The following is a 26,910-nucleotide window of genomic DNA, read 5'->3' as shown; positions in this document are numbered from 1 at the left end:
TCCAAGTTATCTGTAAAACTGAGCGAGTCTGGAGTATTTCGTCAATGTTATAGAGAGGATCTTTGCAAAGCCAGAGATAGTGTTGCTGGGTAGCTAGGAGTAAATGTCGGTTGATGTGACTATCGATACTATTATTTTATTTTTAACTTTATACTCATTTGTAAGTCAAAGCTTGCTTAAAATAAATCCACGTGTCATTTTAATTAAACAATAGATGAGCACTTCACCGTCAATCCTTACGCCGTATTTTTAAGGTACATATATGCGTGGTAGGTATGTATCAATAATTTACTTAACTAACGAATAAAAACTTAAAAATCACAAAATTTAACTTACCAGTACATCAGACTGCCTTCCTAAACTCCGGTTCAGTGTGTACCTGTAAGCCAATTAAGACAATCAGTTTTAAAGTAACTTTGAACTCACATTATTAGTTAACAAGACTTACAAGTTTAACTCTATAGTTATACCGCAGTATCTTTAAACATTGATCTTGCGTATTTCGTCCTTAAAATAAGTAAAAGCAAGTCAGATTTCGACCTACAATAGTTAAAATTCCTTACTATGCGACTGTTCATTTAATTCAAGCTGTTCATTAAGGCAAATAGTTCTAGCACTAACATAACCATAATAATTCCATTCTTCAAGTGACGAACGTCTGCAAAGCGCCATTTTTGTTTGTGGAATATTCTGGAAGCTGTGTTTTGTGCTCCAAAGAATAAAACTGAGAGATCTCATTTGAAGGAATGAAGTTTTTATTTCAGTGACGATTCGTTGTAGGTATTAAATCATCATAGTCGCAGAAACGTTGTATTATATTTGTTTAAAATACAGTATGATCATCTCAAGAATATAATTAAAAAGGACGCACTAGTGATTTACTGTCGACCAACAAAAATATTAGCTTTAAAATAAAATTACACACCATACTGAGACAACAAGGCTATAAGCCTTACATAATCTCGTAGAAAACAGTAAAATATTCCGAGCACATAAAGCCTTTGTTGAAAAGTTCGCAACTATTGACTTTCTTGTAAAAAATATACAACACTTAGTTAAAATTAGTTTCTGTTGGGACTTGAAATTGCTTCGTAACCCTGGCTGCTGGAGGATGCTCAGCAAAGTTACGGTTATCAAGACAACAAGGTCTTTGTGAGGCTTCGCGGTTATTGGACGCTTTCTGCCTCTTGCATTCTTAAGGCCTTGCGGTAACGGAAAAAATACAGCAGAGTAAACCGTTGCTTGGTTTATAGGTTAGTTGTATAGTATAATATATTTAATGTTTCTAATAACAATAACTAATAAATTGTATGATGGGTACAAAATAACTAGAATTATTATCAAATTCTAAAATACATTGTAATAACATTAATTCATGCATGAACCAATATCCCATAAACGATTCCCAAAATTGTTGATAGATTCGGCAATTGAAACTATCATAAATTACGAGTTAAATTGCACACAACACATAAAACAAGCTTAAAATTGTTTAAACAGGACACAAGAGCAAAATATAATGCATTTCATCGGAGCGGGCGATTTATTTCTCGTTATAGTAACGTTGCATTGTTCAGCGTCACTGTAATTTATTACGTTTATACTGTTTTTGCAATAAGGCTTCAAAGAGATGGAATTCCATTACTATGCAGCAAACAAAATATTAATTAACAATTATTGAAAAATGTTTCTCTGTATCATTAATGTTTCTCAAATTTTTCGCATTGGATTCCGTTAGTACTATATCTACTTATTACCAGCTCAAAGCTCGTACACTCCCGTTCTCCTAAATTTCACGTGACATGTCTTTGAGCATACGCTATCTCCAAAAACAGAGCTACGGAACCTGCATGCAGTTCCAAATAAATGGTGAGTGACGCTCAGGCCGGCGGGGCAGCGGCAATGCGCCCCCGGCAACATTTTAACATCGTACTTGGCCATTTTTCAAAACTCCTAAACTTTTATTTGGGTAAAATATATGTTTGCGTTCCCCATTGTGCGCGGAGGTTTTAAAAAATCAAAAACAAAAGAGCATAGAGTTATGACGAGCTGAATTGCTGCCCCTATTGTTGTTGTTGCGCTGTTCGTTTCAATTTGAACGTGAACTGCGGGTAGTTGGAACACTTTTGTTGACAATGCTAAAAAATAGGCCAAATGAAAAGTAAATAATGACAAAGTAGTACAATGTGGGTGGCTGTATTTTGAGTGGAGTTGGGGGTTGCATTTTTTTATAGGCCCCTATCAAAGGACATTTACATACGTGATTTTGAAACTGGGCAACTTTAATTTAAAGTTACAATTCATTATTTAAAGTAGTATATAACGTTACGGACAGGCCAAGTTTCTTTACAATTTGAAATATTTCGCCCTTAAACTTGAGCAAGTTGACATCAAGGCCGTGTCGGAGCTCATTAAAACAAAGCGTTACTGTCGTACCGAACATTATGATGAACGATCTTAAAAGCCACATAAACTAGACTTATGTAATGAACATGTATTGTAGGAATTATTGTGTAAAGTGGTGTTACACGCGGACACTCGTTTACAATGTAAATAGCATTGCTTAATTGAGCCTGAAATCGTTTGCCGTGGTATTTAACGTTGCACTGTTATTTCAAAATCATGTTATGTAGTTGTTTTATGTTGGGGTAGCTTAATTAGGTGACGGTATAATAATGAAGCTTGTATTTTATATTCAGTGGCAATTTCTACCCTATTAATCTATCAAGGATTACACAAAAAAAAGGCGAGCAGATAGAGTACAAAGGATCTCAACATAGAATAAAAGTTTGGTGAATAGGATGATTGTAGAACAGACATTATCTTGCAATGTTGTTCATATTTAACATCACCTAGCGATACTTTGACATACTTTTTACCCGGAGTGCATCAGGCAGCTACAGGCTCCAGGGTTGTCAAAGTGGGCAATAACATCATAACCGCGCTTGCACTCTAGGGGTGCGCCACTTGAATAACTTAGCGAGGTCTTACAACTCCAACATTCTGCAGATCCTGTAGTTTTCTGAATGATATTACTATATTTTGTAGTGTAAAAAATATGTGCCTAAAATATGGGCATTATGTGTGATTATCTACTGAAAATGTAGAAAGCTTTCAAACCCAATCTTTACTTGACATGCAAGAATTCAATAGCACAGGGGAAAAATATTTCCCTGTGCAAACAAATGAAGATCCCAATTAGAAGTCGACGCACAGCAGAATATGATTCTGCAGCAAAAACAAAACTCCAATTTGTTGTCGATCCAACTACAATTCTCACAGGGGGAACCTTAATTCGTGTCCTAGATTTCATAGCGGTAGACAATCGAGGCGACAGGTTCTTTGAGGCACAAAGCGTGACGTCACAGGTACTAACTGAACAAAAGACGCCCAAGATAAAAGTATTAAACGTTCCAAGTTTCAAGGCTTTTTTGCTATCCGTAAAAAAGTACGGCTGGCGTGTTTTTGTTTTGCTTTTAGGAATATTGGGTCAGTGAATTGCGAAAGTTGAATCGGTTTTTATTCGGAATAATGAGTTGTCATTTTCCCCATTCTAGTCTAAATACATTGAATTATATATTTTTGATGACTGTAAAAACTATGACGGATATAGTAATGTCAAAGTTAAAAAAGGATAAATAGAAAAGTACTTACAGTAGAAATAAAGTTAGTGGCGGCTCTTAGAATGAGTAAGGCGTTGACCTCGTGAGAGCGAGGGGAGCGCTGGTGCCACGGAACTGCTCTGAGGGAGGCCTTTCATGTTTAACCTCTTAAATAAAAGTTGTTAAGCTAAATTTTTTGTTTGAAATTGTATAGCATGGTGACAAAAGCATTGACCGTGTCTCATTTGACAAACAAGTGCACACAGGCATACCTACTCTCAGAAACTCTCAGAAAAATACGAATATCTAGTGACAAAAGTATCTGGCATACGTCCCTGAACGAGCTACAGTGCATTAAATATGCGTTCGTGTATCTAGTACAGATAGCAAAATCAGATCATTCGGCTTCGGATCGCTCCAAAACGGCTGCGATACGGAGTGACGTCACGAGCTACCTTTAAAACTGCATATTTATGCGCGCGCAAATACAACCCGAGTGTGCACGTATTTTTGCCGACGCTACCAGGACGGTGCGAATTTCCAGTCTTTTCTATATCTAGATGATTGGCGGCTGAAGTAGGGCTTTGCACTTCAATACGAGGAATATGTGAAGCTGAATAATATTTGCGTTCCTGAAAGTATCCTACGGATTTGAAAATAAGCCCACAGATCTTGAAATAATATTTGTTTTATGTAGTCCAAAGAATTTCATGTGTTCATTTCATTTTGTGTCGGTAAACATTACTTTGCTTCGTTTGAGTGAGTTGAATGGGTGTTACTGGCCCTCTTTAAATTAAACCTTTTCAAATTATTTAAGGGCTCGAGAAGCGTATTATACTTTTCCGTTTTCTATAGTAACCACTCTTTATTCAACTTATCAAACATTATAACGCAGTCGCAACAACGCTTTGTTATTTAGACAATACATGGCTGTAGTATGTAGATTATAAACGTACCTGTATGGGAGTTCCATTCGAACCAACAATAATCCAATCCGAGCCCCCATAATCCAAACTTAGTTATATAACACATTATTATGTTAATTCCAACATAACATTGTGGCAAACGCTAGTTGAAACCAGTTCACGGAGGAGTGGCGTTTGAAATTCAAATGGCGTATTATACATATCAAGCCAGCCGTCTGTCTGTCGGCGGTAACCACGTTAAGGCAGTTAACCCGATGTCTAATTTGACAAATCTCGGTTTAACCCGGAATCTGCGAACGATAACAAGCACCGGATTCAATGGAAAACATTTTGCTGCACACTTTTTGGTGGCTGAAAATATTGACAAGTGGTCGAGGACAGGGAAAACGAAAGCTTTGCTAGTAGCGTTTATTTACCTCCACAAAAAACAACATATGTATATTCGTAGGTATGTAAGATCTTATTTCTATACAAATTAACGTTAAACTAACTTTCACCTGTCTTAAACCATTGCAAACAAGCAAACCCACACTTCAGAGGCATCCTTTTGTAACATAAATAGTTTAAAATGAGAAGTACAAGTTCGTCATACACACAATGATTTATTAACACAACACGCGAAACTTAGTGAAACTTCTTCACACTACGCCGAGCACAACACCGATGTATACACAATGTATGTGCTTCGTGATACAGAGTAGATACCTACATAGTCAGAGTATCAATGGGCACAGTCTATGAAACTTGACAATTGTTCCTCTGCATGTACCTCTATATTTGTGCTTGAGTACAGATATTAAGGAATATCGAGAGATTCCTGGAATCATTTTGTTATATTGATAAATTATCTGTGTTGATTCGTATGAACAGTGCATATGAAAAAATGCTATCGAATTCAATTAAGAGTATTCTGAACGTAGAGAGTATAATTACGTACTGGCCACTAAATATTTTTCAGAAGCTTTTAGAGCTTTGGGAATGAAGTGATTTACAGTTCGTTTATAACTTTCTAAAATTATTCATCATTTTGCTCTAAAAGTTCTAAATGAGCAACTTACCCTTTTCGACGACTAGACCCAAAATTAAGTGTTCATAGTCGAACTTAGTTTTAACAACTTATTTTATCTAGATAACTGCTTCGTTAGGAGCCAACTTGGAACCTAATCGTAGTTTAACCTTGTGGCTAGCCGAACTATACTGCGTTAATTAAACCTTAATGGCAGTTTAAAAATTTGCAATCCGCTCGAGAGCCCTTTGAAGAATTTTATAGCTCTCTTTATATTTTTGGTTTAGCCTGAATTTTTGCGAAGTACCCAATAACAATTACCAAGTTCCTGGAAGGTCTGTCGGAGCAAAATAATAGGATTCCCTCCAATAAAAATACGATAGAATTGCCAACTTGTAAGTCCTGCTGAAATGTAAGTAAGTTATTGTAACCCGGACAATTTTGCGGGAACGGTAAGTTTCCGGGCAGATTCTATTTATAGTAGTTATATTTATAAATCTACAAAAGTGGTAACAATATAACGTCCTCAGCAATGTCTGGCTGGCTAGACATACACGAACGCTTTTCTGAGAACCATTCAGTTTTTACACAACACTAGAATAACATTATTTGACTATGTGATCTTTAAAGACAAAATATAAGATATATTTAGGTATGAGCTTACACGGATGATAACATCGTAACAAACTCCAACGGTTGCCAAAGTAATTGTCTTAAGCAATCTCATGTAAATTGATATTTTGACATTGAGTTTCTTAACATTCTATACTTGAGTTAATAATCCCACGCTATGGAAATATTTTAAGCGATGTACGAAATAAATTAACTTCATAAAGTATAACGTATTTAGTTCTTTTACATACGTAAGTTTTCAAAGTAACTACTCATAGGTACATATTATAAGATCAGATGAGATATCCTGGTGTATAAAATACAGGTCATCTTTCATGAGGTCTTATTGAGTCGATTGAAGTGACCGCGACGAGTTTCGTCACTCAACCACTCACTGTCACTATTGTTACTTTTATTCGTATTCTAATCTCCTAACCTTGTTCCCCAGGTGGTGAAGGCCAGGAGCACGGGCCGGTGTTCCTGATGGAGCCGCCGCCTCGGCTGGTGTTCTCCAACAGCACCGGCGCGCGCGCATCGTGCGCCGCGCACGGGTTTCCCTCGCCACAGATCGCGTGGCAGCAGCCTGATGGCGCTCAACTTGATGATGTGCCGGGGTTGAGGTAGGTGCACTTGAAGTTCATAATTATAGCAGGAGAAAATTACCAACCTTCTTACAGATTTTCGGATTGGAAGGTTGAAAAAGTTGTCATGACGTTTTCAAAAAAAAAATGCGCTGAAGTAGTAAAAATATAAAATATGCAAATAACAGTATTTACTCATAGTGCTAAATGTATTGACATTTGGATACAAACCTTTGTTTTGATAGGTCTCGACTGTGCTAATTATGACCAATTCATAACGTTTCAGTAGCTTTATTAGCTTTACCTCAGTAGATATGATAAGAAACATCAAAGAATCTGAAAATCTTAACTCAACATAAATTACCTGAAACTTTTTTTCAAAGCTTACTGCCAGACCTTCTACACCAGCAGCCTCTGGGCCAATCATACCCAAAAGGCTGACAATACCTTGCGCATCCAATATAATAATGCTTTTAGGGTGATGTTGAGACTGCCACCATACTGTAGTGCATCGGGCATGTTCGCGGATGCACAAACGGACGACTACTTCGCTATTATGCGTAAGAAAGTTGCGTCGCTAGTACACAGAGTCAGGGGAAGTACCAACAGCATCCTTAAAGTATTCGCGGATAGACTGGATGGGCCTGCACTGGATAGGTTTGTCAAGCTGCAGGTTTTACATGCAACTTGAGAACCCTTCCAGTGAATAAGGCAGTGTACCTTTTTTTTTTTCTTGTATTGTAATTATCTAACATAGGTTAAGTTGTTTTTTGTTACTAACATTTTATGGGCCTTGGCGTCTGAATATACAATTTTTATTTATTTATTTAATCAGTCTCATAAATAACTAGCCAGGCACTTTGACGCACATAAGTTAAATTTCGCAAGTAAATTACTAACAATATTATAAGTTAAACACAAAACAAGCATAGTACACAAGTTGTACTTTAACCCACACACCCTACATATTGGAGTTACTTGTAGAAAAGTAAATAAACACGTATTGGCAAGTCTTGTATAATATAAGAGGGGTGAAGCCACCTGATGCCTCTGAATTTTATAAGAATTCTGTTTTACTTCAGAAAGTGTCGGGAATTACAATACCAACTGGTTTGGTGGAGAATATTCTCGAATCAAATATATTTCTTTATGCATGCGTTCGACGATATAATAAAGATTTGTTTTGAAATATTATTTTGTTTGTTGCGATGTAAAATAGTTCCGGTAACAAATTGAGCTCAAGCTTAAATCAAGAATTATTGATTGTATGTGTGAATAGTTAGTTAGATGTAAAATGAATTGTGAATTTAAATATTCTTATTTTATGTAAAAATAGGTTTTTGCAACCGAAAAGTAAAATAACACTTTCTGGAGCAGCTGTGACAGTGCAGTAAACTTGTCTGTTTGTATATTTATAAACTTCACACAAAGACCTATCTATTTGGCACACGTCACAGATACCACGAGTCACAATAAATTATTCCGACAGCTCTTTGAAAAGAAACTACGTGTAACTCCTTTCCAAGTTTAACACAGCATGTTTTTTATTAAAGTGGCTTCAATGAAAAAAATATTTGAATGCATAGTATTTACGTATAAACATTACAAAATGAAATGTTGTCGTTTTCACAAGCACCGCAGATCGCATGCATCACGCAACAGCATACACTTGCTTGCAATGAATCGGGAACAATACTACAGATACATTTACCTTTCACTACATTGTCGAGCACTTCGTATAGTTCGTAATAAACATTCACATTTCTGGAATAAAACGTTTTTTATAACTGACGCGAGTTTACTGTTACTGAGTGTAACTTTATTATTTGCAGGTAAACTTGAAACCAGTGAAATTGAGACCATTTGCGTTGTTTTATTGATATGAATATGCAAGTGATATTCAGTGGTTTTCTGCCATGACATTAGATTCGTTGCTGCTCAAAAAAAATCTTTAATTCATTATGACATTTTCATTCTATGGACTGTATAAATAGTACACTTAACAACTGAAGTATAGTATAGAAGTTATTAGTCCATACAAAGACAGTGGTCATATGTGGCTCGCTAGTCGAGCTGCTCTCCAGCTACAAGTAAATGTATTACTAACAGAGAGTGCTTCAGTGGAAAACTGTGTAGTGTGCTCGTATGAGTACACTGTCTAGTGTACTTAGACGAGTACAATATACTCACTTGTCTCACACAATATGTACACTTGGAGAGAGTAGGTACACTTATCTCTTGATCAGAGACAGAAATATCTACATTCTATAATGTTAATTAACATACCTAAGGAGGTAACGGTAGGTAGTATGTACTGAAAACCATGTAAGAATTTCAAGAACTAAAACAACCTAACATTAATATAGACGAGTAAATTGTTAAATAATTTTGTTAATTTTCTAAAGGAGGTCTCTTGAATAACTTATTACTTTTTGAGTAAAAAATGCTTTCTATTGTGTGCAGTAAAATTAATTTTCGTACCAAATAAATGAAGATCATCCACAACATCTTAAATTCAAGCGATGCAAATCACAAAATTAGCAAGTGCCCTCCGCGTTAAACCTTGAATTTCAATATCACAGTTTGCGGTACAAATGGTATATCTTTAAAATAATCCGAGTGTTGGCGCGATTCGTGAGCGTCATGAAATATGTATCAGACAATGTGAATAGTTCGGGCAGGTCGGGCGCACACCGCGCGGCGCTAGTGTGCACATTCCTATATTTTCGCGTCTGAACTCTGTACTGATATATCTTTTGTGAATTTTTGCGAATGTTCGTTTGAGGTTCCTTTGTGTTGTATTTGAAATGAAGAATGGAGAGCTGTCTATTTTTATTAGACTTGCTGAAAATTAAAGGTGTATTTCTCCAAAAGATATGAGTTGCAATAAAAATCTAAAGAAATATGTTGCTGATGTTTAAATAATCCGAACGATGTAAGAGAATATCAGGCAGATTCTATTTAAAACAGTATTTAGACAGATTAATAAGAAAGAAATAAATACAACTTTCTCTTCTCAATCTAGCAAATGAATACAACTTTCGTTCTCTCAAAATCTGAATACAATAACAATATACCACTTAACCTCATCAAAATTCACATTAATATTTCCTTTTCTGTTCCCTTTATCCGAATTTTCCACTCACTGGTGAGTGCCTAAACTAACGTTCAATATTATAATGTATCCTAAACCTTCGGTTGGGGTCCATTAAGGCCTTGGTCTCTGGTAACTAAGTTAGGAAGTAATAAGCTGATCGAATTCTCTTGTTCGCGACTTTTGGCTAATCGAGTGACAAGAACAAACAATATTACGCATTACTTGATGTTAACCAGTTTCAGGATAGAGGGTGGAAGACAATAAATAGCACGTGGTCCGATTACTAAAATGAATTAGGTACTACTGTAATTCATACTCCTATACATACCTTGTGTACATAAAAAAAGTATTCTAAATTGAAAATAAAGTGCTCGATAAGTGTAATACATTGACCTGTAATTTTATTTTGATTTCTATATTTTTTAACACATAATAAAAGACATATTTTTCATACGCGTCGTGATTTAGAAACAAAGCTACTTATTTTAGTTCATACTTCACACTGGTCAGGATGATTTGACTTGAAATTAACGTCAAGTTGACACATAATTTATGAACTGTGGCCTATTACCTTGAACATCGTGTAACATGTAAAATCTACCGTCAAGCTATGATAAGAAGGTACATAATTGAACACAAGTAAAATAAACTAGTCATTATTTTTCGTAGGCTTATGTAGCGAAACTTTTTTGTTCAATTTCGTAATTTTTGATAACATTGTAATATGTGTGTATAAAATAAACAGATATAATGGTTTTTTTTTGCACGATATTTAAGAAGTATTTTATTTTTTTCAGTCATTCATATTAATATGGGCGAAATTGTTTTATGAAAGTGGTATTTAATCCATAGCTGGAGGGTATGAAAACAATTTGAATAATCAAATAAGGGTCGATCCCACATTTAAACAAATAAACATAAACCGTAACCTACTATTTATATTACACTCTCACGTACACTTTGAGATCATTTTCACCAAAAATTATACTGTTTTCATTGCGGTGAGCGACGAGTTAAATATTAACTGCTTGTAAATGTTATTTCACAGGAAACTTTTTACAGAAGCTATCATCAGAACTCATCTCCGGTAAAAAAACTTTAACTCATCTTTAAGATTTTGATAGTATCTTTAAACGTGATTTATGTCATTACAAGTCAAGAACCACTCTTTCCCATGAAATCTGTTTAAGGCTGAAATCGACATCTTGCTTGAGAAAAACTGCATTAAGAAGACATGTACCTGTACAAAAAGTGAATATTAATATAATAAAAATAGATTGATGAAAAGAAATGGTGTGCTAGCGTGCTAATACTTACTGTTACAGCCTTTTTATCGTCCTCTCACAGGGAGAAGGATTGAGCATTCATACTTATAGGATATTTTTTTCATTTCATTCTTATAAATAGACAATGATAGCGGAATCAGCAAGGAATGTGTGATTTCCATCCAATATGTCCGCGGCCATTTAAGTTTCTCCAACTAAGTTTAATTTGTAAACTCTATTTGTGTATTGGGGTCTCAACTGTGTTAGTTTGAGGTAAGTCGAAGGTTTCAATCTTAGACCAAGTTTGAGGACAATAGGTGATATGTTACATTTATCAGATGGTTTGGCATACCTGTATTATAATTTACTAAACATTGCTAAGAAACAACCACAATATTCATAGGGAACAGTTTGCTAAGTGGTAGTCACCGATTGTTGTAAAGACTGTTTTCAACCCAACTTTTGAGGTACTGTGAAAAACTTTGTTTAACTAAGACAATTAATTTCAATCTCTGAAGGTTTGTCTATGTAAAACAATATTGCAAAGCACAAACAAAACAAGGTTACTGATGAAACTCATAAGTATATTCCTTTTCCAACACCTTGCTAATGTTATATTATTGTATATATAAACCCCGTATACTGTATATGGATTTGGAAATATTATATTTATACATATATTATTTCCGAATATATCCTGCTATAAAGCAACAACTTCACATTAGGCACACAATAAGCCGGTATAGCTCAGCACATCTAAATCCGTCGCGCGGCTGATCTCACTCGATCAATAGTTCACGCTATATTCGGAGACGAAGCCTTCTTCTGAATATCATTGCAATTGCTACAAATAAATAAAATAAGCTGCTATAAACACGATATATGTTGACCTTGAAGTATATTTACAAGAAAATTTTCACGTACTTACTCAAAAAATATAAGATTGTGGTCTTTAAAAAATGTAATATGAGCATACTGAAAAAATTAAAATAATCCTTACCTACGACAAGTATTGTTTCATCAGTATTTTAGTACAGGAAAGTAATGTAAACATCTTAATTCAAGCTCACGATAAACTTGAAAAACTCCAGCGTAATCTAATATTTTCTTTTGTATCTAAGGTCCGGTAACTTCTCAACAATTTATTTTTTTCAATTCCCTCGCTGTACAACTTTGGCCTCAAATTGTTTCCTGAAGAGATACGAATCAAATATTTAGTACAATATTTCTTGGAGACACCACCAAGAGGTGACACTAAATTGTATATAAATTATATTACACGATGTAGCGAGCCCATGCGTCAACATAAATAACCTCTATTTTCTGTACAATACAAGTGATGTTTCAGAGGCAATATTCTCTGGAGGAGGTAAGCCATCTAAAGCCAAAGTATAAGCTTACTGGACCTAACGCTTATATTGTGCCTCACTTTGCGAATAATATTGTTTATTCCAACTGTAGTAATAGTAAATAAACCTAAATACAGTAATATAAAGTAATGCTCGAGTTTAGGCCTGGTATATTGCTTTTGTTGGCAATTAATAATGTCGTCTAGACCGAATTTCAGCTTCAACAACCAATATCAAAAAATATGAAAAAGTTAGATAAAATTGTATTACACCAATATTATAAATAACGGCGAAAATGTGTGTTGACGAAACTTACATGAAATCTAGATATGTATAAAAGTAAACATTTTGCGCATATACGCCGTCGGAAAGTAGTAAATAAAACATTTAAACGAAGCCAAAAATCCTTAAATAAACCACTTCAAGATAATACGATCTAAACTAAATAAAAATACCACAAATGAAATTCCGAAACAAAACTATTTCTTGTGTCCTCCTCCTCCGGCAAAAACGAAAAACAAAAGCTGTTCGATTCTCGTATCGCGTCAAAAAGACGGATGGCTCGCATATCGCGGCTTAGGCATCGCGTATTTCTTACTTATCACCGGACAGAGCGAGTAATCACCGTGACACGCGAGTCGGTGATAAGTGACGGGGATTCTTTAATTGTTCACGCTCATTTTAGTTTGGAAGTTTTAGTTTAGTTGAAAGTTTTAGTTTCAGTTTTTGTTTATTTTGGGTGATGGTAAAATGCTGCGGTGGTTAGCTGTCATAAAGTTTTATGACAAATGTGGCTTTCACACTTCATAATTGTCAGTGAAAACATCACCTGTTTTAAATAGAAACAATGAATTAAATTACTAGGTATAGGTTATGGTGCGGTGATTTAAAAAATATATAAGATACTTGCAAATTGCGCAAAAAAAATTTAGAGGAGATACATTATCTACCAGCATTTTTTAATGACTATCTACGTTATAGATAGAAAGAGAGAGTACTTGCAGTAGAACATTATAAGCTAAACACTAAATTGGTGTAGTGGCTCAGCAATTTGCGCAACAAGTTACAAATTACTTGTAACAACCGTACTCGCTTGTGAACATTCTAATGCACAACCACCATACAGAATTTTCAGGCCAAAACGATGTCTAATTTACCTTGTAGGTATCGAGTTGTCTATTATAAAGAAAAGTAGTATTAATAAGTACCAATATTCTAAATGCGTAAGTATCCGTCTCTACGGCTTTCATGACAAACCGAATGTTTTACCCAGGCACCCTAAAATCTAAAAATGAACATAGGCTACTCTTTTACCAGGTGCAGAGAGTAGTTGTCTCAGAACACCTGGAACCGCGGGGAAAAACTAGTACCTAAATACCTAAATAATGCTTAGTAGGTTTTTGCTTAGACGGACTTTAAAATGAGTCAATATTCCGCCTGACAACGAGATTTCTATAATTATCTCTAAAACAAACAGCAATTACGTATGTACGTGAAGTTGGAAGATAGTTCGATTAAGTTCAGGTTTGTTTGTGAAGGCCATGCGAAGGTGTTCCTTTGTGATTCCAGGGAAAACTAATTAACTTCAAGCCTTCTCTTGGCTTCTAAGTGTCATAGATGTTATGTGTTTTGTTTAATGGGATCACAATAAAGTAACCTTTATTTGTTTAATCTATTAACTGTTCGCAGTCGAACAAATTAAGTAAAGGTGTGGCTAACAAAAAAAAAATACGTAAACATATAAAACAAACATATCCCAACTTAACTATGCAAGATCTTGTTTACTTCAAAATAATCGCACAAAGTGACAAAAGTCTTGCAACAATGCCACAAGAACCACGTGGAGTACATAACAATACATAACATACAAGTCATTACAAAACTAGCATACAATTGTTTCCTAAGCTTTTCATCTTCCCTGTATACTTTGGTAGTGAAAAACAATTGAAACTCTCGTCAACTTATGCAAACAAGTCACACCATATTCCTTTCATATAAACATACTGTACTTACAATCGTGACGTCACAGCTATGGCGTCATAAATAGGAGAAACAAAAGACGAGCATATATACATATGTAGATACGCTTTGTTTGAGACATTTGTTTGTGTGTTGTTTCGGTATATAACTTGTGATAACTCAGATTACGGTCATTTTGTAATTTTGTGTCATACAAGCTTGAAATTAACTAACGAAAGCTAAAACCCCACCCCGACTGTGTAATCTATTAAGTTAAATTTATTACTTTCAGTATGGTATTAATACAGTATTGAAATAAAAACAGAAGTCCTTTGTTTCAGCTGCACATATAACTTTCCATGACATTTATACCAACGCAACGGGTTACTGGCAAAATTATGATTTTTTTACAACTATAATAAACATTGTGTGGCCAACACCAGAGCAAATAAAATACAAAAATATAACATTTTGGAATAAACAACATATAAAATTTTAACGAAACCTTTCAAAATTCTCATTTGGTTTTACTTCAACAGTTGTTGTAGTATTTGATTTTATTATACAATAGCTATTGTACTCAGTAGCAGAACTAATGGAAAGAAGGATATTCCTTTAAGTAATAAACACGACGAGAGTGCATCCTTTGTTCTCTATGTCACCATTAGCACATCATTGTATGACATTTTAAAGACGACGTAGCAAGCTCGTAGCCGCGTAGCACGTTTGTAGCAGCGTAGCAAGCTCGTAGCGGCGTAGCACTTATATTGTAGTCTGCTACGAAGCTTGTCGTAAACAGACTTGTTTTGTCATTTAACCGCATCGTAGTACTTATGTTCTAAGTAAATTTAAGCTTTAAGATAATGCCGTCATCGACTGAATGAATACGCATGAAATAAAATAATGAATTAATAAAAAAATGCATTGCTGACTTTACCATAATAATTTCAACAACTCAAGCAAAACAAAAAATAACGTCGCCTCATTTAAAATAACATTGAAGTGTTTAAGCTAAAGCGTGGAACAGCAACAATCTCGGCGCATTACGCAGTTTGTTGCAACGATGCAAAGTCGCGAGCGGATCGTAAGAGGGACGGTAAATCTGCAGATGTGCTACTATTTGTGAAAACTACGCTCACTAAAGTCGTCAGAATTTTATTCCGCACTTATGTTATTAATTTTCCTTTTTTATCAGATTACATAGGGTATTGTGCAACTTGACTAATTATGGTTTACTTTCCTGAGGTACAGAAGACTTTTGGGATGAAGTAATTCTAAAATTTTGTACAATTATAGATCATAATGGGATATTATAAATTGCATATCAAATAAATAATTGCCTATCAATAAATACTCATCATTTATATTCTTTTTTACATCAAATAACTTACTTCACTACAAATAAACTAAATGTTTAACAAATCAAATCAAATCAAATCAAAACTTATTTATTCAAACTTGGCTGCAAAACAGCACTTTTCGAACGTCAGAAAAAAATTACATAAGACAGTCCCCAAAACGCCCACCCTTCACCACTTCCTATGTGTTTTTGCTGGGAAGAAGAAGTGGCGCAACAAACTCCCCAGCAACACATGTCTGTCTGTAGGTTAAAAGAACCTTTCAACAAAGTACAGTGAGTATATTGCAGTATGCAATACGCAATATTGTCATAAAATAAAATTACATTTAAAAATGATTTATAAAATCGACCACATGCTAGCTAGCACTCACCCTACGTAACTTGTCTAACTCAAGCATTGAATAAATATGATGTGAGAAAAAAAAAATTGTATAGCCTCCAATATTTATAATAGTTTATGAGGGAGTGCTCACCTTCATGTGATATTCTATTGCAACCTTATGTCATGTACAACATACATAGGTAAGTAATGAATCTAGTAAATTGGACCGCTCAGCCAGAAAAAAAAAAGAAGTATAAGAAAAGAGTTTACAAAATTATATAATACTACTTATAGTATAGTCAGTAAGACGACCTGGCACCACAAGCAGCACCCGTTCACGAGCATAACGCGAGGATCAGCCATCGCCCCCTCGCACATCTTTGAGGGAGGGAGGCAACCCGACCGCCGACGCTACCGCAAGCAGTGCCGTCTAAGGGAGCATGACGTACTCACTGCTACACAACTCAATATCAGGATCAATTATCGCTAAGTAGTGGTCCTTATTTACTATAATCCAAAGGAAAAAAATATATATATAAATAGATGATTAAAATAAAATATAATAAATACAGTAAATGTATCCTGTCAATAATGTAAAACCAAGTAATGTCAATAATAAAAATATAAAATTGTAAAAAAAAAAAATGAATAATATTAATTGATTGTAACATTAGGATGTCATTCACAAAAAAAAAAAAAGACAATTATAATATAGCTGTCTTGCGTTCAACATGGCGACCAACTCAAACTGCAGATAATTCGAAATTATACATCAATACGACATTACTTTTTTCCTTATAATGCAATACAGTTATTCTTGTACAAAAATACTACATACAAGCATTAAATACTGACTGCACAGCAAATTTTCCATATTTCATAGCAAAATAACTATCCCAGTCGCATATTAACCAGTAAGTACAACAAAACCTGTTCATCTTATTTGTCTTAATTTTCAAGAAGCCATGCTCGGCAAATTGAATGATTATTATAACAAAAAAATCCTGTCACATTGCATTATTTCTAAAAGCAGAACAAATTAACTGAAAAATTGAAGCTAGTAACGAAAACGAATCGCTGCAAAACCGACTCCACGTAGTCTTGTTTGCCCTACCCCTAGAGTGCAATTCAAAACCGCGTAGGCGCGGAGGGGCGAGGCGGCCTGCGAGCTGAGGCGCAGTTTTAACGCTTGCCGACGCGGTTGAGGCTGGCCGGCTCTGCCGGCCAGTAAGCCGAAGCTGCGGTGGTGAGCGTGAAAACCATCTGCGACGATAAGCTCGCATGGGACCGCCGGAGCCACGAAGCGCCGGAGCCGTGACAGAAGCCATGCTTGCTGCATGTTGCATGCTTCAGGCTTGCTTGCATGCTTCTTACAGGAAAATAAAAATTTCCAAAACTATGCCAAAAGATGATTCTGACTATAAACATTCTGAAATATGATAGTTCTGCATTTTAATGACTACTTATATGAAATGTATGCCAAAAGGAAGTACTGACAATGACTAAAAATGCACCTGCCCCATTTTTTTTAAGAACTATATGTGCAAGCATATCATCGGACTTGCGATCCAACTCAAGTACGTGGCGCCACCCGGAGAAGCTTAAAATGTGCCTGTTGGGCAAAAAAGGAAGCGTGGACGCTTATTAATAATTCAATAAATTACAATTTTGTATTTAATTTTATATTTTTTTGCTGATCTTATTATGTGGTAATTAATAAATAATAAGACGGCTGTGACTAATAAAATGCTGTTTTATTCAGAAAAACTGCTGTAAATAATATAAAAATAGAAGCTATATTTAAAAGAAAAAGAGTTAACATGTATAATGCGCATTAAGATTGTTAGCTGTGCATTGATGAAAAAACTTTTTCTTTAGGAAAAATCGCTGTACGCTGGGAAAATAAATTGTAGTGTGTTTAGTATTAGATAGTAGTAGTAGTAGATATTTTGAGTTGAATATTTTGCTGTGCAATCAGTAATTTTGATGGGAATTCGGAATCTTATTGCATAGAAAAAGGATATTTTTTGATTTGCGTTTAAATACTACCCGATCATAATATTGTAATAACTTTGTTGCAAAAATAATATTTAGCTGAGTAAGGCATCATATTAAATGTCAATAATAATTTATTCCATTAGAGAACTACATACCGGAATGTACTTAATAACGTTATCATACACAACTACAATCTAGGCATCCCACAATTACCTATTCCAAACTATTGACAAAACAGCCAGTAATTTTAACAATAATTGTACATTCAATAAATAATAATTTTATCATTAAACTGAGCTTACATTGTAACAAGCAAACAATATGTTTCAGGCAAATGATAATACCGTTAAGGGTAAATATCGTTCGGTATTTGGCAAATAAAGTGTTTTGTGTAAATACCCCCAGTTCCCAGTTCCCAGGGCACTCGAGGGGCTACACTAGAGCCACTGATTGAACAACTTGCAGCGGACGTAATTGGAAACTAGTTGGAGGTTCAACTTAGTTATTGGCTACAAATTGTTTGATATTTATCAAGCTTGTTCGCGTTTTTCATGTCAGAAATGTACTCTTGATATTTTTTCATTGAATAAGTCAATTTTGTTGTGAATGTTTTTTCTGGCTTTCGTATTTTATTTTTGCTGTTTGTGAAATCTAGCGGGATCTATTTTAGTAGTAGTGAAGCCAGGAAAAAGCAAGAAATATGTTTTTTATTCAAAGGTATCCAACTATCCAGCAAATATCACAGCATTTATTTGCTCATGAGTGGTATTTGTTCATCGTAATTGCCGTATAATTCAAAGTTAAATATCGCTGTTATTTTTTTAAGAATTTCGTTTATACTTTTTTTAATCATAAGCAAGAGAATTTACAAATAAAATTCTAAAAAAACAATAGTGATATTTAAATATAAAAATAATAAGACAGTACCTACAAAAGTGGCCTATTTAAGTCGACCCAGTTTGAAGGCAAACTGTGATTATTTTGTTTTGAGAACTTGCAGATGTTTGTGACTACTGACTGAAATGCGATCACAACAACTGCTGTTTTGAAACAAAAGCCTGCTATGTTATACGGGTTAGATTATATCTCCTTAGCATTAGGTTGCAATAGACATATGTATTACGACGAGTGCCAGAGATTTATTTCATACGAAGCTTAAAATATTTTTTTTTCGGTTTTACTAACTTCATCATCTGCCTAGAATTTACCCAACTATGTTGGGGGAGGCTTCCTTTCTAACTGGATGCAGCTATGCAAAAATATCAATCGTTTCTTATAATTTATTCTGAAATATAAAGTTCAAACTTCAAAACTGAAACTATGTTTTATTTAACCAGCTACTTTTGCACTTCTAGTATTTTTATTTTGGTCGTACAGTAAAGTACAAAGTTGAACAACAACAAAAAAACATTATCTCGTGCTTGCGAGAATTAGGTCACCGACTAACGACCGCTGCCTTTTGAAACAAAAACAATTTACTAACCTTCAAAAAAAAAGTTATAAAATGTTCCATAGAGTTAAATTGTCAGCAAGAGATATTTGCAGAGAAAATAATAATATTATGAAATACAAAATAATACATTAGCTAAGTAGGTACTATTTTCAAAGATATAATTTTTTGTGTTTACTATACGATACTTTACATGCATAATTTGGCCACAATGGCTAGTTCTGCCAAACATAATTATTGAATTACAGTCCAGACTATCCATATCCAATTATGTAGTTCATACTTAAGTAAGGATAAGTTTGGTTACATTTACAAATTAAATAGACACGCTTCTGTATATGCTATTGGTCACTATCTTGCCACCAGTCACAGCTTATGTTAATAAAGTCGTTAACACCTTCCTACTGTAAGCTCAATACCATCAGCTCATAGGATGTGAGCAGATAACTAGTTTAGTGTCCCAAAAGCCTATAAACTGCTAATGGTGTCATAACAGTGAGGTAACATTAACGGTAATGACACTACCCACCGTAATATGACCATGGAGAACATAGACCTTGATATTGACGTAAAAGATGGAAAATGAATCACTCATGTTTTTTATAAAGTACTATTTTTTATGATAAGTGGCTTTTATCTGTAGCATAAAAATATTTTTTATTGAGTTGATAACAACTGCAGTTAACAGCATAAATAAGGGAAAAAATACTATGACTAAAGTGATTACAATTATAAGTGGATTCCGAAGTTTTTCACATTAATACTATAATTACATCCCATAACATCATAATAGGAGCCATGGATAGTTATCGATTAATGTTGAACTACTTTTTAGTAAGGAGAAAAAATAAAGTTGGTTCTTACAGTCAGTTCTCGCATTCAATGAACTTCTTAGTTTTAACATTAACTTTACTAAGCTTAGCATTAATCCCTCTATTCAAAAGGATGGAAACTCAAAAGGATAATCTATTCTCGGAATTTAATGTTTATAGGAAGTGCTATTCAAACTAATTCGATGTTACAGAAAATGTGGACAGGACTAACTGAATAAACTTCTCAGTTAAATATAATTAAACGTATGTAGCAGGATATATGGAGAGATCGAAACCGCACTAGTTTCACAAACAAAACAATATAACTGTTGCACATAAACCTCAAAAACTCGAAACTTGTTTTTACGTACAGTTTGCGAATCAAAAAACTTTATTCTTTATTCATGCTATGTTCTATGTATCGGCTGACATTTTAACTGTAGAGATTTTTTTATATATTTTAGACTTTAGTACGATACGTAGAGAGCAATGCTATACTTGTACAGGTCTTCGCTAGTAACCAGCTTTACTACATTGGAAGTGGCTCTTAAAACGTGTAAAATTTTAGCGACATCCCATAATCGGCGATGATGTTATCAGGCTTATTAGTCAGCCAATATCCAAAGGTGGGTCAAACGCGCATGATATTCCACTTTATTTAGGTCAGTAAATAGAAGCCAGTTAATACATATTTCACGTACATGACACACCTAAAACCACGAACCACAGCAAATTAATTTGTCATTCGTGGTCCGAAACTTAAAACCGCAACGTCCGACATAAAGAAAATCGCATTTGATATTATTTCATAGCACGGACTAATTTGTTTGGTCCACAGACGCAGTCGCGGCTCCCAGCGAGCTCTCCGTGAGAATTATGACAATGTTGCTATTGGTTTGCACTTGGTTTGTGTTGCGGACTGCGGCTGTAATTCCAGTAATAACCACGTATTTTGTACGTGGTTTACTGACGAAATCGCCAAAAATATTTAATCAATTCACGATTCCAAATTAATATTGGCCGATTGTGAGCTACAGTCAGATCCGTGGAAACTCATCGTATCAACAACAAACCATTTCAATAATGGATACGAATTTTATTTTTAGAGTGGTTCGCTTTATTTTATATCAGTGTAACTGAAATTGTAAATAAAATACACTCGCCGCAGTCCAACACATTTGTAGAGCGTCACAGATATTTGAGCACGCTACAACGACCCTTGACTAAAACACACAGATTTCTATTTCAGTAAAAAAAGTCGCGTATTTGTGTCAACCGCCAATGTCCGGTGCGCAGCGTCCGGTGGATTGCTGCGAGCAATTTGTCCGGGTATAAATCAGTCATATTTGTCGTGGGTTTAGCGTGACGTCACATGCCCAGGTGAGGGTGGTATTGTTCACATAATGTCTTGTTTTGTCTCCTCATGCATATTCATGGCGCTGATCCGAGCCCGGGACGTCGTTGTCGAACGAATTAACGCCACACTATATTTTACGAAGGAGTAATGCTTTAATGTTTTAGGAGTTTCGGGTTTGTTAGGGATGTTTTGATAACAGTGATAGTTTAGGATATATACATTATATTGTATTGTTTCACATTTCACTTTTCTCGAAAGTTTCTGTTGATGTTGTTTATTAGCGACGATTAAACGTCTTCAATATTTCATCTTTGAAGAACCTTTCATCTCTCACGGAATTCCTTTTACATTACAATTTCCTATTCATATAGGAAACATATTTTTAGAAAAAGATATCGAATTGTCCCATTAGCAGAAACAATTACGAAGAATATTAATAGCAAATGAGAAAACAAAAGTTCAGACCAATATAATCTTTATAACAACCACATAAAGATAACAATCGACTGAGAAATATATCTGGAATTAAAGGGACCGCATAATTACAGGTTTCCGTGGAGATAATTGGTGAAAATGTTCTAGTATTGTTTAGCGAGTGAAATTGAATCTTATTATGATAGCATGAGAATGTATTATACTTTGTATTGTGGTTTGTAGGTTAGTTATTGCAATTTCCTTTTGTCTTTGTGCCGGGTTGTCAGGTCTCGTTGTATGAGAATGTCGCATTCGCAAGCAGCTGATTGCTGAGAGCTCAGTTCTTTGATTTGTTTGTAACTAGCACTCGACTATCGGCTTCATTGTAACACAAAGTATGACAGTATTACAAACTGGATTTTGTCCGCATCATCGCGTACTGTACTGAGGGAACTAAAGTCGTTCAAATAAGTAGATTATCTCAATCGCTTGGATATTTTTAGCATGAAAGCACCACAAACAAATAAATAAACGCACTTCGTTTCACATTTCAATCAAATTAGGAAGGATAAATAGCTAGTATACCTACACCTGTGTGCTGAGCAAAAATGCTTCACACATAGATTTCTAGCTCAATGACAAATTTTAATTTCAAAATCGTCTTACCGCCGTTGATTCTAGAATGAAGATAATAATTAACAGAATACCCTGTACGCATTATCATAATCTAATTACCTCCGTGTATTCAATTAGGTGCGGTTGTGTTACTTAGTTTATGTACATACCTAAATTACATAATATCTCTGTATCATGATCTAAGTTTAGTGTATTGATATAGCAACCAGTTAGGCTGCGTTTACACTACTGGTGTAAACTTAGTATTTAAATCAAAATATCACAGCTACTGTGTACTGTGTAGGTCGGGAGTGTTGGTTTGTCCGAGTAACTGGGTTGTGGAGGCCAGATATAAATACTGGTACTCAACTGGATCCGGCTATACTGAGAACCGACTACAATATAGTTGAAATGAGAAAAGCCTAGGAAGACGTACGTAGTCAAGCCATAATTACATACTCGAAATTATTACATAAAAGCGTATTCCTGCACACTAAGTAATTAATCAGCAATATCAATGTGCAATAAACTCCTAACTATACAAAACCATTGCATTAACTACTTTTAATGGCGCTCACTACTAAACACACCTACTGCTCCAAAACCGGTTAATTCCTTCAATCTCCGGCCCCTTGAATAGACAAAATATTTACACTTCGCGTTAAAATTATCGAATAAGCGAGTAAAACGTTCATCCAGTTTATTACGGTCTAAGCTGTGCTAAGTCAGCGCGGTTGCTTCGGCCGCGTTCGGGTGAACTCGTAAATCTTCGGCGTGACGGTTGATTTATCCGGGGCGGGCAGACTGACCGGACAGCTATGGGACCGAGGAAACTAGTTCAGCAAAGTTCAGTTTTGTGAATTGCCGAATAAATGGCTAATGGTCACTTGGCGCTGAGAACGCAATTCTTTGCATCGTCAGCGTACAATAAATCTTTCATACACAATTATTTCTAGCTAAGGAAATATTTTTTTACAGACATGTGGTAAAATTATATTCCCAGTATTAATTAATTATGTAAACTACACAATGACTAGCCGTTGGCAACAACCTAACTCAACATACCAAATCATATCATTAAAATCATAAAGAATAGAAAATGTATGAAAACATGAAATACATAAACAGATATAGAAAGCCATTTGGTCTCCAACATTTGTGATATTTATGATCGCGATTCGCAGGTCCATGTTAGAGTGCTATCAATACTCAGGAGTTATGAAGAATATACAAAACGTAATCAATCATAGGATACTTTGAAAGGTTTCAGTACTGAAACGTACAATTTATGCTGAGTTGTGGACGGAATGTAAAGCAGTTGTATAACCATTGTTATTCATTCTACCAAGAAGTATTTCAATTTGTTGGGGAAATGAGACATGCCACTTACACTATTTCGTTTGGTTGGCAACAAAAAATATTTCTATTTTATATCCTAACTTTCTTACTAATGTTGTAAATGTGACAAAAGTAACTTTGTCTGCCAGTACAGTTTTCACACTAAAATACTGAACCGATATAAATGAAAGATAAGTTTAGAGATTAAGGAAGAACATAAATACTTTTACCCAAATGCCCGATGCAGGTGGAAGCACAGGGAATAGCCAATTGAATTATATTTCTGTAGTACTTAATAGTAAATTTTTTGATAATAAAACAAGATTAACCTTAATTAACATGACAGATTCAGCGAAGCACTTCGCCCAACACTTTGTTTATATAATGTTAGTACATAACTAGCTGCGGTATTTACATAACATTTTCTGCTGGTATTGTCAGACGTAAACCACAGTTAGTTAAATGGAAGCTCCAAACACCGCTTTATTGTTGAATATGGTCACTTCTAAAACGTATAAAACAGATATTATTTACTCTGCTTTACCTTTGTTGGCTTTTGTTTATTATAATATTGTTAATGTTTGTTTTGGCGAGTACTACGTCCAGTTATAATACCTATTATTATACTAATTGCATCGTTGAACTCTCTCGTTATTTTGACGTAGAAAACTTATAATTATAAAGACAATAGCTTCTGCCAACGGTTTCACCTTAATTATCTTACTAAATGTCACTGCTTCCCATACCCGGGTAAATACTTTTTATGTTATTCTAATGTACATGTACATTATGTACAAGCTATATACTGCCTAGCTTAAAAAAATCACAAACCCGTTTGAAGTGTGAATAAGTAAATAAGTAGGTAACGTAATGGCACCGGTTTCCGACTAGCTTCCTCTATCCGACCATTTTGGTTTTTATCCATTAAAACATTTAAAATATCGCGCGAAAGCCGTGAAACCGAACGCATTCAATTTAGTAACTCATCGTACGTCAATTGTCAAAACTTGTGTTTCAAATGTCAACGGACACTCTGTCATTTCAACAAAAGCTACGCAACGGAGTAGTTCGTATCAAGTTGAATGTGAAAAAAACATAAATCTGTGAAAACAAACATCTGGGTTTTTGTGAAGAATACTCTGGTAAGTTTAGCATTTTTTTACTTTATACGTTTTATTAGTGTATTAACGCCTTAAAATTTCAATATGCAAAAAAATCTTGCTTATTTTTATATATTTATCGGCTAATTAATTGTGGACGGAATGAGGTGCCCTTTAAAATCATAATATTCCGAATACCGACCACTTGGTCGGTAAAAGGAATTTTGCACGTTGTAAATAAAACTAATTTTCTATTATTCGTGTTGTTTTGTGAGTGTTTCGTTTTCATTTACTGATTCTAAAAGATATCTTTATATAATACACCTGTATCCGACCTATGATAACTTTAATGGATTTTTTGTAAAATTCGTTTTAACTTGCACTTTTTTTCGGTTTACTTCCTATTTATTTATTTATTTATTTATTTATTTATTTATTGCAAAATGTATACAGATGCATCTTATGCTAGGTACACATTACCCTGTTAGGGCGCAGCAACTTAACTTAAAACTAAAAGTATTATAATAATGACTAAGACTATAAATATATATATATAACATTAATGTATAAGAAGTTAACAATATCTAGAAATAATTATTAGTTAAGCTTACATTTACAATATCAACTTAGGTATATGACAGTAGTTTTAGTTTATCAATATCTTAATTATTATTACTATTTATTGCACAATGTTTTTAGGAACGACATAATACTGTTTTGTTTTTATTTATAAATACATTTAAAACAACAAATTAAATTATATCTAGAGGTGGTTATTTATTATTTTAAGCTTCTATCTTCTAAGTATCCCTGTACACTATAGTAGCATTTTTTTAACAGTAGTAACTTAAGTCTAGATTTGAATATGCCTAGGGTTTCGGTGGAACGGATGCTTTCAGGTAACTTATTGTAGATTTGAATGCTTCGGTATTCTGGGCTATTTTTAAACATTTGTATCCTAGGTGTTGGTAAAATCAGTTTAGTTTTGCGGCGCTCGTTCTTTTCAAAGTTGAACATTTTTAGATTTTTCTTAACAAAAATGGCAATTTCTAATATGTATATTGATGGTAAAGTTAATATTTTATTATTTATAAAGTGGGGTTTACAGGTGTCTGTTGGCTTTATGTGGAATATTATTCGTACAAGTTTCTTCTGGGCTATAAATATATCTTTGGCATCTACGCTGTGCCCCCACATGATCACACCATAGCGTAGCCATGCGTAGGCATACGCGTAGTAGGCAGTGAGAGCACACTCTGCTTTTGTGTTCGTTTTGAGAACACCAAGTCCATAAGAAAATTGTGATAGCTTTGTTTTTATCTGCTCGACATGTTTTTTCCAGTTTAGATGTGAGTCCAGTGTGATTCCTAGTAATTTAAATTCTTCGACTTCTTCAATTTGGATATTGCTAGTTATGGTTTTGAGGTTGATTTTTTGTTTTTGGTATGGTTTGAATTGTATTATTTTAGTTTTTTTATTGTTTACTTCAAGGTTGTGATGTAAGAGCCAAGATTTTATTAGGTTAAATGTTTCGGTTATTTTATGGTTGTATTCTTGATTGTTTGTTGGGGTTTTAAAGAGGATGGAGATGTCATCAGCAAATAATACACAAAGGTGGTCACATATTTTGGGCAGGTCGTTAATATATACTAGGAATAGTATACACCCTATCACACTTCCCTGTGGAATAGACCAGTTCGTGGTCAGGATGTCCGAGCGCACGTTTTGTAGCTCGCATGTGTCATGA

At 34.6% G+C, this 26,910-nt stretch overlaps 1 protein-coding gene across 7 annotated transcripts in view; it reads left to right on the top strand.

The window, feature by feature from the left end:
• The window catches only part of LOC126053653 (cell adhesion molecule Dscam1), a 136,538-nt gene that overhangs the window by 19,317 nt on the left and 90,311 nt on the right, over positions 1–26,910 (top strand). For all 7 annotated transcript variants that reach the window (XR_010278192.1, XR_010278194.1, XR_010278193.1 and 4 more), the window contains exon 3: positions 6,595–6,766. Coding sequence is in view for 4 of the 7 variants with exons in the window: in XM_064043743.1 (XP_063899813.1) it covers positions 6,595–6,766 (172 nt within the window). In the remaining 3 variants the exon portion in view is untranslated. The remainder of the gene's footprint in view (positions 1–6,594; positions 6,767–26,910) is intronic.

This window comes from Helicoverpa armigera, chromosome 3, assembly GCF_030705265.1.
Source record: "Helicoverpa armigera isolate CAAS_96S chromosome 3, ASM3070526v1, whole genome shotgun sequence".
NCBI lineage: Eukaryota > Metazoa > Arthropoda > Insecta > Lepidoptera > Noctuidae > Helicoverpa > Helicoverpa armigera.
The sequence above is the reverse complement of the archived record's forward strand: the minus strand, read 5'-3'. Positions and strand labels throughout refer to the sequence as shown.